Source organism: Solanum pennellii, chromosome 3 (genome assembly GCF_001406875.1).
Source record: "Solanum pennellii chromosome 3, SPENNV200".
In the NCBI taxonomy this organism is placed as follows: domain Eukaryota; kingdom Viridiplantae; phylum Streptophyta; class Magnoliopsida; order Solanales; family Solanaceae; genus Solanum; species Solanum pennellii.
The window spans coordinates 1,942,719-1,956,935 of NC_028639.1; the positions used below are offsets into that span (position 1 = coordinate 1,942,719).

At 30.1% G+C, this 14,217-nt stretch overlaps 1 protein-coding gene across 1 annotated transcript; it reads left to right on the forward strand.

The window, feature by feature from the left end:
- The first annotated feature begins 625 nt into the window (after nt 1–625).
- On the forward strand, nt 626–7,268 carry LOC107013774 (probable trehalose-phosphate phosphatase 2). The gene is made up of 9 exons (XM_015213652.2): nt 626–718; nt 4,447–4,618; nt 5,553–5,693; nt 5,786–5,857; nt 5,929–6,054; nt 6,129–6,185; nt 6,298–6,399; nt 6,482–6,700; nt 6,785–7,268. Exons 2-9 carry the CDS (start codon nt 4,451–4,453, stop codon nt 6,929–6,931), a joined length of 1,032 nt encoding a protein of 343 aa, XP_015069138.1. The 5' UTR covers nt 626–718; nt 4,447–4,450; the 3' UTR covers nt 6,932–7,268.
- Nucleotides 7,269–14,217: the final 6,949 nt, after the last annotated feature.

The window sequence follows — 14,217 nt, forward strand, 5'->3', positions numbered from 1 at the left end:
TAAGCTATTGCCTCACCAACTAGCTAATCAGACGCGAACCCCTCCTCGGGCGGATTCCTATAGAGTACAAAAGTTGCATAACCCTTTTTTGTTAGATTAAAAAAAAAAAGAAGAAAAAAAGGCAAAAGATATGAAACATGAAGCATGTGTAAGAGAGACATAGATACAAGGGCAGTGTGCAGTTGTACCACTTAAAATTAAAAACATTTTTTCTACTTTTTTTTTTTTTAAGGCAAAGTCAAATATTAAAATACAAAAATGTATATATCCTATATTTGTCTTTATCAACTTCTTACTAATTAGTATGATTTTCTGTTTTATTATTTGAATAGAAAAATATTATTTTATTATAATTAAAACTAATTTAATTTTAAAAAACTATCCTTTTTTATCTATAAATTATTTTATCATTATTTACGGCGCAAGTCCGTTAATTTTACGAAACAGTATAATCTAAAGTAATAAATTAGTAATATTAACATTGATAGGGGTAATAAATGTAAATAATAAAACTTGGTGTCATTATAACAAAATCACACCTACCCACCCCACCCCACCCCACCCCCCTCTAAAACCCTTCCGCCATCTATATAAACTCCCGTAAACTTCTTTAATTTTCCTTCTCTTTTCTTCTTCGCTTCTGTTCTGATTACAAAATTTAAAGCTCAACGGTAACTGTTAATCAAAATTCTCGCACAAGTTTCTCAGTTTTCAGCATGTAAGTTCCCTTCTTCTTCTTCCTGTTTTACTGATTCCAGTTATTAAAATTATCGCCGATCTCACATTCGTTTCATTCCGATTTAGTTTACGTTTTTAATTTCGATCTGATCATCGGTTATTTTCACATTCGATCGATAACTTATCGCCGTCGTGAATTGCGGTCGCATTCTCAGGTGCAATTGTCAATCTCTGCGGCCTTTTTTTTTTTCGTTTTGTTTTTTACTTGATTTGTATCTCTCTGTTTTTTTTTGTCGATAGGATACGGATTTAATAACTGAGCTATTAAAATTCTCCGTTTATACGGGTTGAGCGGGTTGTTGTAGTGATTTACGGCGTGTTTTAGTGACTAAAATAGGTGCGAACAAAACGAAAAAAAGCAGTTTGGTGTTCGTTTTTTGTTTTTTAACCGGTGATTCGAATGGATTTCTCAGTAGCTCACGCGCGTGACGTATAGTTGATTGGTTTAATCATCTGATGTTGGCGTTGGTTGTCACGCGCTTGAGGTGGGAGTTGGATTGATACCGTGAGCCTTTTTCGGTTACATTCACCGGCGGTTACGTGTGGTATCTGAACTGTACACGTGAATTATGGTAGGGTCCACAAACTTGACTGGGCTAGGGCCCATTTTTGACCCGAGAGGCCCACTTAAGTACAAATCTAAGATTAGATCTTTCTTATCACCTAGGAAATAATATTAGCTATTCTCAAAAGTGTTTGATCTAATTTTTTTTTAAATAGTTAATTTAGTGTATTTATATCGAAATATATTGAATTTTACAAGTAAAATCTAAAATTTATACCTGATAGCGTTGTTATTAAGCATGTGTAATAGATTTTGACCTTTTGTCGTATAGGTAAAATCAATTTATGTCTGATAGACATAAAGATTTTTATCTACCTATTTCTTTAAAAAGGGAAAAAAAATCAAGTTCCCTTTTTAGCTATTTCTGAACTAAGCCTCTTTACTTGGAGTAATATTTTTTTTTTAAACTTAAAATAGCCTAAATTTTGATAAGGCACTCTATTATTCGAAATTTAATTAACCTACCCAGTGACCGACCCTGTTAATATTCACCGACCCTGTTAATATTCTGTTTGATGTTTTACGTGTTAGATGTCATTGTTAGTGCTAAATAATAATACTTGGGAGAATTAGGAATTGACCTTCTCTATTTAATTTGTATAAACCATACAGTGTGTTTCCTTGGCAAAAAAAGTCGGTTAAATATTTGAAAATTAAATGTGATACTACATTGGAACATCTAATTACTTTATTTTCCTTACAATTACTATGTCCATTAATTAATCATTTTAAATTAAAAACTATTTATAGCTTTTTTGACTTGGTCCATTGTATTAGTTGAATATGTTACCTTAGTTATTATTATTCTAGATTATATTCCACTTCTAGGTAGTTTCTCTAGTGTCGTCTCATGTTGTGTGTATGTCCTTTTGTGTCCATAAAAAAACAGTTTTAAGTCGTTTTCTCATAGACTTCGTTACGATACAGAGGTGAGTCTGTTTTATTTTTATCATATTTTAACTAGAGTTTTGTATATGAAAAAAATTCTATTATAATTCAAATGACTCTTGTAGTGCGTAATTGAATTTAATTTGAAAAAGTAGTTTTCTTAAGCCTTGTCCAAAAGATATTCCTAATGTGTCGATTTTAAAATCCTCAAAAATTACCTTCTAGATGATTTATGATTTTTTTTCCCCTCCCTCTAAGTAACACGTAGATACTTGTTTTTTTTTTAAAAAAAAACTCTGGTTTCAATTTCGTGTTCTTGTTCACACACATGTTTTCAAAAGTCAAATCATTCACTTCTTGTTTTTTTTTTTTTTTAACTCCACAGTTTTTTGTTTTTTTTTTTAACTAATACGCCCTTTAACTTGGCTTCGTATCATATTTATGTACTTTAACTTTGGGTTTGTACAAGTAGACACTTAAACTTATATAAAGTTGAACGAATAGAGACAGATGTCCTGCATGTCATTCTACGTGTCATTTTTTGTCCAATGTGGTGTCTTACGTGTATTGTGCCATGTAGGACCCATGTATTTATTTATTTAAAAGTTAGATAGTTAAAGTGTCTGTTTGTGCATTATGAAAGTTAAAGATCAAAGTTAAAATTTAAAACTAAATTTAGGGTCCAATATATGTATTATACCTAAAAAAAAAGTGTAGATCGATATCTCATTCTCCTTGTACACGTCTCACTTTTTTACGTGGCAGTGTTTCTATGTTCGGTTTCATGTGAGTATATACATACATTGCACAACCAAGAACAATTCTGTGGGTTGGATCAATTATATGGTATTAATATAAAAAAGTGTTGGTGGTGGCTACAAAAGTAGAAAAGAGAAGCAAAACTAGTGGCCCTAGTACATTCTCTTGGATCCTAGATTGACATAGAAATGGTTAAATATCACGTTTGAATTTACGCGACATTATTTATTTGAACGTGAAATTTAAAAAATAAATTCTTATAAAATCAGTGTATACACAGTTTTACTCATATTTTATGAAAATAGAAGTTAATATGTATACAGTTTTACTCATATCTTATAAAAATAGAGAGAGTTTTTCAAATAAATCCTCGGTCGTTTTTAAAGGAGACTAATAAGAAAATACAGATGGGGAGTACTAATTAGGAGTCTAATCATTCATCAATTGTTAATTATGTTATTGTGTGGCTGTCTTAAGTATTTAATGCAGGGTTGAAAATTGACAAATTTAAACACTAGATTTTCTTTAGAGGAATAACTCTGACTAAAGTAACAATTAATGTTTAAATTAGAACATATAAATAATTGTATAAAGCACAATCAACGCCATAATTTGTGTTAATACAATAATTCCTCCTAGTCCACATTTTATATGAATATTTATATTTATTTTCTCCCAACTTGAATGCCCTATTTTATTTTCAATTAAATCATTTTTTCCCCAGCTATCTTAGCTGTTTACTTAATTCATTCTACTTAATTGTCTTTTTTTTTTTTAGTTTCCAAAACAGGTGGCAACTATAAAAAGCATATAAATTGGTAGTTATAACAAAGCCAACGGTATTAACGCATTAAAGTTTGCAATTCTTTATATATAAAGAAATTAAACTAAACATTAATTTTTGTCGGTGTGTGCTGAATCAGTTTGATTAAGACATTATTAACTCTTAAGTAGCTTTTAAAAAGTTGCCATGTAACGTTGAGTCACTAAATAGGACTTTAATATTTGTTTGATTAATGTCTTTTCTTTTTAGTTCCTTTTTGTCTTCTTCTTGTTTTTATTATGTTTAACTTCTTTTCAAATCAAATTCATTGTTATAGTGACCTTTCTTTAAATAATAATTAAAAAAAAGACATATTTTAAAGTCTTGGAATCTCTACTAATCATTTACTTACACATGTATTATTATTATTTAAAATATCTTATGCTCCAAATTATTTGTCACTAGTGACAAGCTTTGAAAAAGACTTTTATTTATTTTTATATGTACAATCTCTACTTCTTAGTATTTTACTTTAATTTTTTTAATGAAACGTTTTTATGTATCTTCACCTAACATATTCCAAGTTTAAATATTGATTAACTTGGTTGTTCCTGATTTTATGGGATTTCAACTCCAATTTACCCTTATTATTATAATAAAGAGTTATTCATTGAATTTAATTAAAACAATTGATTACATGTGTACTTACTTTTTCTCTTTTTATTTTTAACAGTAAAATGAGAGAAAATTTGACAAGGTGGCTTTACCAGGCTATGGGATTTCAGAATGGGCTGGCTAGAACTCAAAGAATTGAGTCCATTTCAAAAGCAACTAAGCTTAACAAGACTGAGCCCAAGGAAGACCAAATGGACATTTCTACTGATGTCAAATACATTTCTTGGTTGGTAAGTAAGCCCACTTCACATACAAACTTTTTTATTCATACGTATTAAGCTAGTGTTTGGCCATAAGTTTTCAAATATTCTTGGCAAATATTATTTGAGTGAAAATTTGGGTGAAATTTCACCATGTGTTTGGCCATAGGACTTGGGAAATATATTTCATTTTTTTTAAAAAAATATGATTTATACCCATAAGTTTTAAAAACTATTAAAACTAACTATAAGTTTGTATTACAAGTCAATTGGATGTTCATTACAACAAATAACAAATAGTTTCCATCACACTAGAGCAATGTGGTAATTTGGAGCGAGTGCAACAAGTATCATTCCATACATCGTGAAGTAGACGAAGCACATGATTTTATTACCTTGAGTTAAGTTTTCATCATTTTCATCAACAATCATATCATTATTTAATATTCACTAAATATTACATCACTATTTTGGTGTTCACGTAAAAAAATTATGTAATACAACACAAACAACTACTATAGAGGGTGTTTTTGTAAAAGATAAAAGTTTGGGATAAAATTTTAATTTTCAAAAGATCCAAAATAATGACATTTGGCCCAAATCTAGAAAAAACTAGTATTGGGAATTTGGGATATTTGCCAAAAGTATTTGTCAAATAATGACAAATTGTATGGACACATTATTTGTCAAATTTTTCCCCAAATACTATTTGGAAAATCTATGGCTAAACGGGTCCTAAGTCACTGTTTAACACAATAAAGGTACGCCCCAAAGTTACTGAGTTCTGTCAAACAACTATAGTTTCGTCCCTAGTGTATGGTATGACAATGTTTAACACAATCGTGTAAGTTGAACTATAGTTTCATCCCTTGTGTATGGTAATGACAATGTGTTTGGTCATAGCAAATAACTAGTCATTTTATTTTGCCTAGAGTCTCATTTTGTAAGTTTTGTTTTTTTTTAGAAAGAGCATCCTTCAGCATTGAGCTCTTTCGAGGAGATGATGGACGTAGCCAAGGGGAAATGGGTTGTCGTGTTTTTAGATTATGACGGGACTCTATCGCCAATTGTGAATGATCCTGAACGTGCCTTCATGTCTGATATGGTAATTTATAAACATGTTTCTGTACGTCCTTGTTTAATTTCTTAAAAAATTTGTGTCTTTGATGGCATTCTAATAGCATGATTGCCATGCAGATGCGCTCTGCTGTACGCGATGTTGCAAAGCTCTATCCAACAGCTATAATAAGTGGAAGAAGTCGACAGAAGGTAAATAAACGAATTAGTTTGATCTCAAGCCAAATGACTTTTTTGATAAAATGTACCTTTGTTTGCATTAGGTTTATGGTTTTGTAAAGTTGGATGATGTGTTTTACGCGGGGAGCCATGGGATGGACATAATGGGACCTGCAATTCAAGCTAGTTGTTATGATGGAAAGTACCAAAGCAAGGCCCTTGATCAAAAGGTTTCCTTTTAACCTATTTAAGCCCAAAATACATTTGATTCCCTATAGCTATAGTACTTATCTATATATTACAGGGGAATGAACTCACTGTCTTCCAGCCTGCTCAGGACTTTCTGCCTTCAATTGAAAAGGTTGGTTAACATTTCAATTTGTCCATCAAGGCTTTTAATTTGTTTATAACCAACATCGTGTTGTTGAAATCATAATCCTTACAAAAATGTTCATTGTATGTATGTGGTGCAGATGTTGAATGAGTTGGAGGAAACAACTTCGGAGATAAATGGAGCTCTGGTTGAGGACAACAGGTTCTGCATCTCTGTTCATTACCGGCATGTCTTACAAGAGGTATACACGATCAAATTAGATTTTATTTCAGTAATAATCTATCAAGTCATGTGCAGGATGATTGAATATCCAAAATTTTCAGGATTTGGGGCTGCTGGAAAAGAAAGTTCAGACACTAGTTGCCAAATACCCCGGTTTTCATCTTACAAGGGGTAAGAAAGTTATAGAAATACGTCCATCCATAAAGTGGAACAAAGGCGATGCTCTGGTTTACTTGCTTGAAACGCTAGGATTCACAAACTCAAGTGATGTTCTCCCGATTTATATAGGGGATGATAAAACTGACGAAGATGCTTTTAAGGTGCGAGTCTATAACTGTCTTTAAACAATCGTTGTGTATACTACCCAAGTTTGTTCGTATGACATTTACTGATAATTTGTGCAGGTACTTAACAGTAGAGGACAGGGGTATCCTATTATAGTGTCTAGTAACCCAAGGGACACAATGGCATCTTACTCTCTACGCGATCCATCTGAAGTGTTGTCATTTCTGATACGGTTGGCCAGATGGGGGGAGGTTTCCGCGGTGTAGACCACTTATCAAGTGGAGCTGTGACGGATAAGTTAATTATATCTATCCAATGTACAGTTGAAATATATAAAATATCGATATGTATACATGGTAAAACTGAAAGGAGTGGGATCCTGATATGTATACATGGTATACAAGGCGTTTTTTGTGGTCCGCCTAATATGGTCCCATTAGGTTTACAAAGTAGTAGTAGTAATATGTAGACTTAAAAGAATGAAACTGCAGTTGGGTGAAGTTTTTTGCATCTTTTCCCAATTACTGCAGCTTATCAATGGAAACTTTTGAACTTTTTGGTTTTGTGTCAAGTTTTTTGTTGCAATGCAATGGTTTTTCACTTGGATTTGTGTTACTAGTTGTTGTTTCTTGCACTTTGATATCGTATTATATTGTTGTAGTTGTTATTAATTGCTTAGATATATGTTAGTATGCAATATTATGAATCTTATCAGATTTTGGTGTATCTACATGTGTCTAAATATACATATCTCGAAATACATGGTCTTAAAATCAGGTGTAATCTGTTTAAGATACATTGTATCTAAGTGGATTTGAGATAAATAGACAAATCTAGCTTGCTTTCGCGACTCACGCATCAGTCTCCTATCTCGTTGGCATATCTGGTATTCCAGGTACATGCAAAATACACCAGTCACCAGATACATGTAATCTTGTGTGTGTATCTAATGTGATTTGTATGTATGATAAATTTGCCCGTCATCCCTCATGTTCTCACTAGACTCTCCCTTTTCCAGTGTATATGGTAGCAAAAAACATGTATTTAGATGTATTTGACTTAGAAAGATGGAAAAATATCACAAATGTGTTTGCCATAATTATTTAGACATTCAATTATGATTACTTTCCTATTTAATATTTATTTATTATATTAAATATATAAAAATATTTATTTGCATAGAATTAACTTTACTATTTATAATCTAATTATATTCATATAACATGGGGAAAAAAAACATAACTATTTTTTAAAAATATATATGGATATTTGCCTTATTGTGAAGTTTTTCCATAAAGCAATAGATGAGTGTAACACAATCTATCTAACCCTTACCAAGTTTAGATTTCTTTGGTATTCTTTTTAAAGTTTATTCAACTATCAAATAATATATTATTTTTAATTATGATTATATATTACATATCAAATAAAATAAGACTGCTAAAAAATATTTCAATAAGATATATGGGTAATTTTGACTAAATTAAGCTAGAGCATGTTTGAATTAACTTAAAAAGAAGTACTTTTTCTGTATTCAAATTAAATGTTATAGTCATAATTTCTTTTATTTGTAATCCGCAATAAACATTTCATATTTTTTGTCATTCCATTAATATATCAAAATATATAATAGACTCATTTGGTATACATATGTCTTGTATAAAAATTAATTGCAGAACCCATTTATATAGCAAAATATACAAATACACTCATTTTGTAACATATGCATTGTATAAAAATTAATTGCAAGACCCATTTGTATACCGAAATATACAAATAGACTCATTCGCTATACACATGTGTTGTATAATAATTAATCTCAGTAGTCATTAGGTATACATATGTGTTGTATAAAAGTTAATTACAGGATCCATATGTATACTGAAATATACAAATAGACCCAAACACAAATTTTTATGTTTATGTATACCAAAATATACAGATCAATAGTCATAACAAACATAAAGTTGCTATTAAGCGCAATTATACAAACTATAATTATAGCATACAAATATGATTTTATGTTTGCTACCCTAAAATTTACTTAATATTTGACTCACTTTCCTTTGTAGTCGTTCTCGAAAAAAATTACACATTTCTACATTTAGTAAGGATTTCACTTTAAAATATTCATTTTACCCTTAATTATGGAATGATTTATAGTAACGGTAACATGTATGACTTATTATATAGACCATAAGTTTCAAAAGTCATATTTTCTTTCTTAAACTCCGTGTCGAGTCAAATTAAGTCATATAAATTAAGACGGAGAGAGTAACTTTTAAGTCAAAATTTTGTAGAACTCTACAGGATGCGTTCAGTTCGAATTGAGACTCTACCAATTGTGTTTAACTCAAATTAGGATTCTTGGAGGCTATCCAATCCTAAACCCTAATTTAGCTCGAATCATGGATAAATCTCATGAAAGGAGAATCAAGGAATACCCGCAATCTTTCTTGATCAATAAAATTACATTCCCACTTATTTTATTGTGATCGTAATTTATTTTCTGTCGCATATAGTAATATATGGTCAATTATAAGTGGAGAGATATTTCACTTGTCAATTATATACACTTCATTTTCTAGCTAACAGCCAATCATATACCTAAAATTAAACCATGTACGTGTGTATGTATTCAACAATAATGGAAGTTATTATAACCACTAAATCTTGGTCAAATAAGTTTCTATTTAATTGAGATGGTAACTATATACTACTAAGTCTAGCCAATCATGATATAAAATTGATATATGTGCTAACTTTATTTTAGCTTCCAAAATAATGGTCAAAATAATAAATAGATATTTCACTTGTCACTTAGCTTGTACTAACTAAATACTTTCACTTTCTAACACCCAATCATCTACTAGTTAGACTTGGGTGGGTTAGGTACCAAAATGATTTTAATTTCTAAAAAATAAAATAAGATTTTTACTTATTCTTTATCGTATTAATAAAGGTCAAAATAGACGAGCAGTAATTAAGGATAACTATAAAAAAAAAAGTGGAAAAGTAATTAACGACTGAGAAAGTAAAAGAGAAAGTTATTTCAAATTGTTCTTTCTATATCAAGGAAGAATATTAATTAAGGAAAATGTTTTTTTATGAAACTAGCTTGACTATCGTGTATTTATATATTTTTTTAACAAAATATCTAACATAAAGGATCGGATGGAGTTTTATTGGTTTAATTTAGTTTGACTACGAAAAAATCAAACTTTATATACACATATCAGAAATTTAAACCAACTTTAGAGATATTTATCGAAAATTTGATCAGGTCACGTCAACTTTTTAGGTATATACTAAAAGTTTATTTGTACGAGCAATAATATGCCAAACTTGAACAGTTAATTTGTGGGTTCAAATAAATTAAAAAAAATAAATAGTACTAATAATTTTGAAAATAAATAAATAAAGCATGACAACTAAAATGAATATACAATAATAGTAATAAATAATTTGCAGAAAGATAACAGGATAAGGCCAATTTCGTATTGTCACTGTTTTTATAACTTTGAGTATTAAAAGTACGTCTATCCTATTTTCTGACAAAGGTTCGTTAAAGTTAATTCAATCACCAATTTCTCATGTCTTATCCACACTCTCTTCAATAGACGTACCTACCTTTTCAAAGTTATGACTAAATATATCCCTAAACTATTCGAAAATGTTTAGATATATCTTCGTTTAAAGTTTGATCCATTTATATTCTCGCAGTTCAACTTTTGATCTACGTATGCCCTTATGGCTATTAGTTGGCCAACTCGAAATATCCAACTCATTTTACTTTTCCTAAAATATCAAATGAATTTTCTACGTCATTTTTATGTATTATCACTTGACATTTATATTAAAGGGAAAAGGGTTAAATATGGCCTTAAACTATTCGAAAGGTCTAGATATACCGCCGTTTAAAGTTTGGTGTATTTAAACCCTCGCCTTTCAACTTTTGGTCTACATATGTCCTTATGGGTGTTAGTTGGTCAACTCGAAATATCTAACTCATTTTACTTTTCTTTAAATGGCAAATGGATTTTCCACATCATTTATATATATATATTATCACTTGACATTTATATTAAAAGAGAAAGGGGTCACTTATGCCCTAACTATCCGACCCAATTTTAAAATACATATACGACCGTCTTTTAAATGGTTCACTTATGCCCTTAATCCGACTCATGTATGTGCGAATTATTCTGTTATTTACATCATCATCCCCTGCTGCAGCTTGCAGTTATGCCTGTAACGTTGTTGCGGTGAATTCCTCCGCTCCAGCCCTTGCCTGCCAGGTTTGCGCCGAAACGCTTTTCAAACCTCGACTTCCTTTCCCTTCGGTTGTCGTGCCATTGATTCCTCGGCGGTTCCAATCAGAGCACGATAGTGTTCGCCTTTTAAATGGTTCAATTATGCCTAATCCGACCCATATAGGGTATTTAAAAAAAGGGGTCGGGTTGTATAGATTATTTAAAAGACGGGTCGTATATGTGTTTTAAAATTAGGTCGGATAGTTAGGGGCATAAAAGACCCTTCTCTTTTAATATAAATGTCAAGTGATAATACAAAAATGATGTGGAAAATCCATTTTGGCATTTTAAAAAAAAAAGTAAAATGAATTGGATATTTCGAGTTGACCAACTAACACCCATAAGGGCATATGTAGACCAAAAGTTGAAAGGAGAGGGTATAAATACACCAAACTTTAAACGGGAGTATATCTAGACCTTTTTGAATAGTTTAGGGACATATTTGATCCTTTTTCCTTTTCCCTTGAATATAAATGTCAAGTGATAATACATAAAAATGAAGTGAAAAATCCATTTGGCATTTAAACAAAAGTATAATGAGTTGGATATTTTGAATTGGCCAACTAACGCCCAAAAGCGCATATGTAGACCAAAAGTTGGACGGCGAGGGTATAAATGGACCAAACTTTAAACGGGGGGTATATCTAAATCTTTTCGAATAGTTTAGAGGCATATTTGACCCTTTTCCCTTATTCCAATGATATTTATAAATGAATAAAATAAGTTACTTGTTACGTTAAATAAGAGTAATTTATAGATAATATAAGATTTTTTTATTAATAACTAGATATATAGCGAGAAAATTAGCTTACATCTATCTACTAAATTATTCGTGTTAACTATACTGGGAGTGAATTGCATAATAGTTGATTAAGATGGTCAAATCGTGGTGATAGAAATATATGCTAGAGTATCTTTGATAATTTTTAAATTTTGATTTTTAACGTGATATATTTAATATCATTAGATTGAAATGTATTAGGAGCAAAATAAACAAAAAAATCGTACTTAATAATATTTAAATTTTTAAAAATAGTAATAATTATTTATAACCATTTATTATAAGGACCATATTCTTCTTTAATTTCTTTATCAAGGGACTTTTGAATTTACTTTTTTTTTTCCCTAAAAAGTACCTATGTTTTTTGTTTACGTTTTTTAAGGTATGAGATGAGAATCTAAGCTTTAATTTGCTTTGTACTACAAAATTATGTGTTATTATATATTCCCTCTGTTTCAAAAAGAATGATCCAGATTAATTTGGAACGGAGTTTAAGAAAAGAAAGAAGACTTTTTAATCTGTGATACTAAATTAATGTTATGTCAAATGTATTAAAATGTCTTTTAATTTTGCGTTCTTAAACATGTCACGTGAAAAGTTAAATTTAAAGTATTTTTCAAAAACGATAAAGATCATTTTTTTTAACAGACTAAAAAGGAAATAAGATTATTTTTTTAAAACACGGGGAGTATATTTTTTCTTATGTACGAAGCAAGCAATTGTTAGTCTCAGAGAAATGGAATGGAAATAGAAGAATCTAATCCCAAAAGAAAAGAAAAAAAGTCTATGCATCTTTAAAAATTAAAATAAATAATTTTGGGGAAGAATTTCAAACACTTTGGGCCATAGCTAGGGTTTTAAAGGTGCCAAACCTTTTTTATAGACGCATTTAATTAGGAGATATTTGAATATTTTTACTAACCCAAAAGAACGATTCCTTTATGTTTTTTCTTGAATTATTTTAATTTAAATTTATCGAGTTTGTCAAGTTCATTTTATTTTGAGAGAACTTCTAATTGGAAGTCCAAATATATTTAGATTTCTTCTTTCAATTTCTCGTTTTGAGACATTAAGACTTTGAGATCCTTATCGAGTTTGTTAACTTCTTTTCATTTCGAGAGAACTTCTAATTGGAAGTCCAAATATTTTTATATTTCTTCTTTCAGTTTCTCGTTTTGAGATATTATGACTTTGAGATCGACAACCTTAATAACAAAGAAGGAATTCGACCTTGCTTTGAGTCGTCGTGTTAGTAAAATGCTACTTGCTACCTACCTGTCATGCCACAGGTTAGGGCGAACTCAATTTTCCGATGTTAAATAAGCTATAAATAGTCATCGGCTTTCGGAAAATATTTCTCTCCCTTGGTAAATAGTATTAGTGTCTAAGTTTTGATGTCTCACTATTTTAGGCAGGCAAAATAATACAGTATCATAATTTCGATATTGTATAAATTTATAATGTATAGTTATAATTAATTAATTAAAATAATATGTGACGGTAGTCATGAGCAACATTTATATATGAGTGGACAAAAAGTAGTGGAGAAAATTAAAAAGGGAAATATGGTCCAAAATTAATGCATGAATAAATAAAGGCTGTGAACATGTTGGGAGGTAAACGTGCAACTTCAGTCCCACTAATCACTATATATAAAAGTATTCACTCATGGAAGTATGAATCATCAAACGTATTCGAGCTCGATTATTTTAAATTTATATCGTGTAGAGCTTATTGAGGGTGAAGGGAACCGTATTCTAGCTCGATTATTTTAAATTTATATTGTATAGGGCTTATTTGAGAGCGAAGGGTTATCTATTAATGATATTTTCTATATTCATGGCTCGAATTCAAGATATTTGATTAAAGAAGAAACAGTCTCATCCACGACATCATATATGATTGTCAAGAGCTTTATGATATTAACTCAATATCGTTAAGCATTTTTCCGCTAATAAATATTGTTTCTTTAACAAAAATTTATTGCCAGTAAATATCTGAACAATAATTACATATTAGGTGCTTGAATTTTGATATTATGAAACTATAGATGATCAAACAAGGGCCCCCTAAAAAAAAAAAGAAGCAAAAGAAAACTAAAAGTGATAAAGCCCTTAGAAGAAGAAGCAAAGGATGTTATTGGTCATATGGTCAATTTGCTAAAAAGAAAGCAAGTAGGTGCTAAAGTATAAAGAAATTGATTGTTACATAATAAAAGTAACAAACATTAGGGATCTTTAAAAAGCTAGTAAGTTTGTAATTTTGGGTCTTAATTTAAACAAATATATCTAATTAGGAATCGATTCATGCATCAGAGTCTTTATTCAATTCAAATATATTTACTACCTTAATGGTAAGAAATCATATAATCTAATCGAACAAAGGAACTAAAACACATCGCTTGATTTGAGATGAGGATTTTATATTTTTTGAGAAATAATCTCTCTATTTATTAAGA

Excerpts from the sequence above, each read along its gene's own strand:
- LOC107013774 (XM_015213652.2), top strand. The coding sequence starts at position 4,451 with ATGAGAGAAAATTTGACAAGGTGGCTTTACCAGGCTATGGGATTTCAG. Across the intron at positions 4,619-5,552 it reads TCAAATACATTTCTTGGTTG|AAAGAGCATCCTTCAGCATT; the intron begins GTAAGTAAGCCC and ends GTTTTTTTTTAG. Across the intron at positions 6,055-6,128 it reads GCAAGGCCCTTGATCAAAAG|GGGAATGAACTCACTGTCTT; the intron begins GTTTCCTTTTAA and ends TATATATTACAG.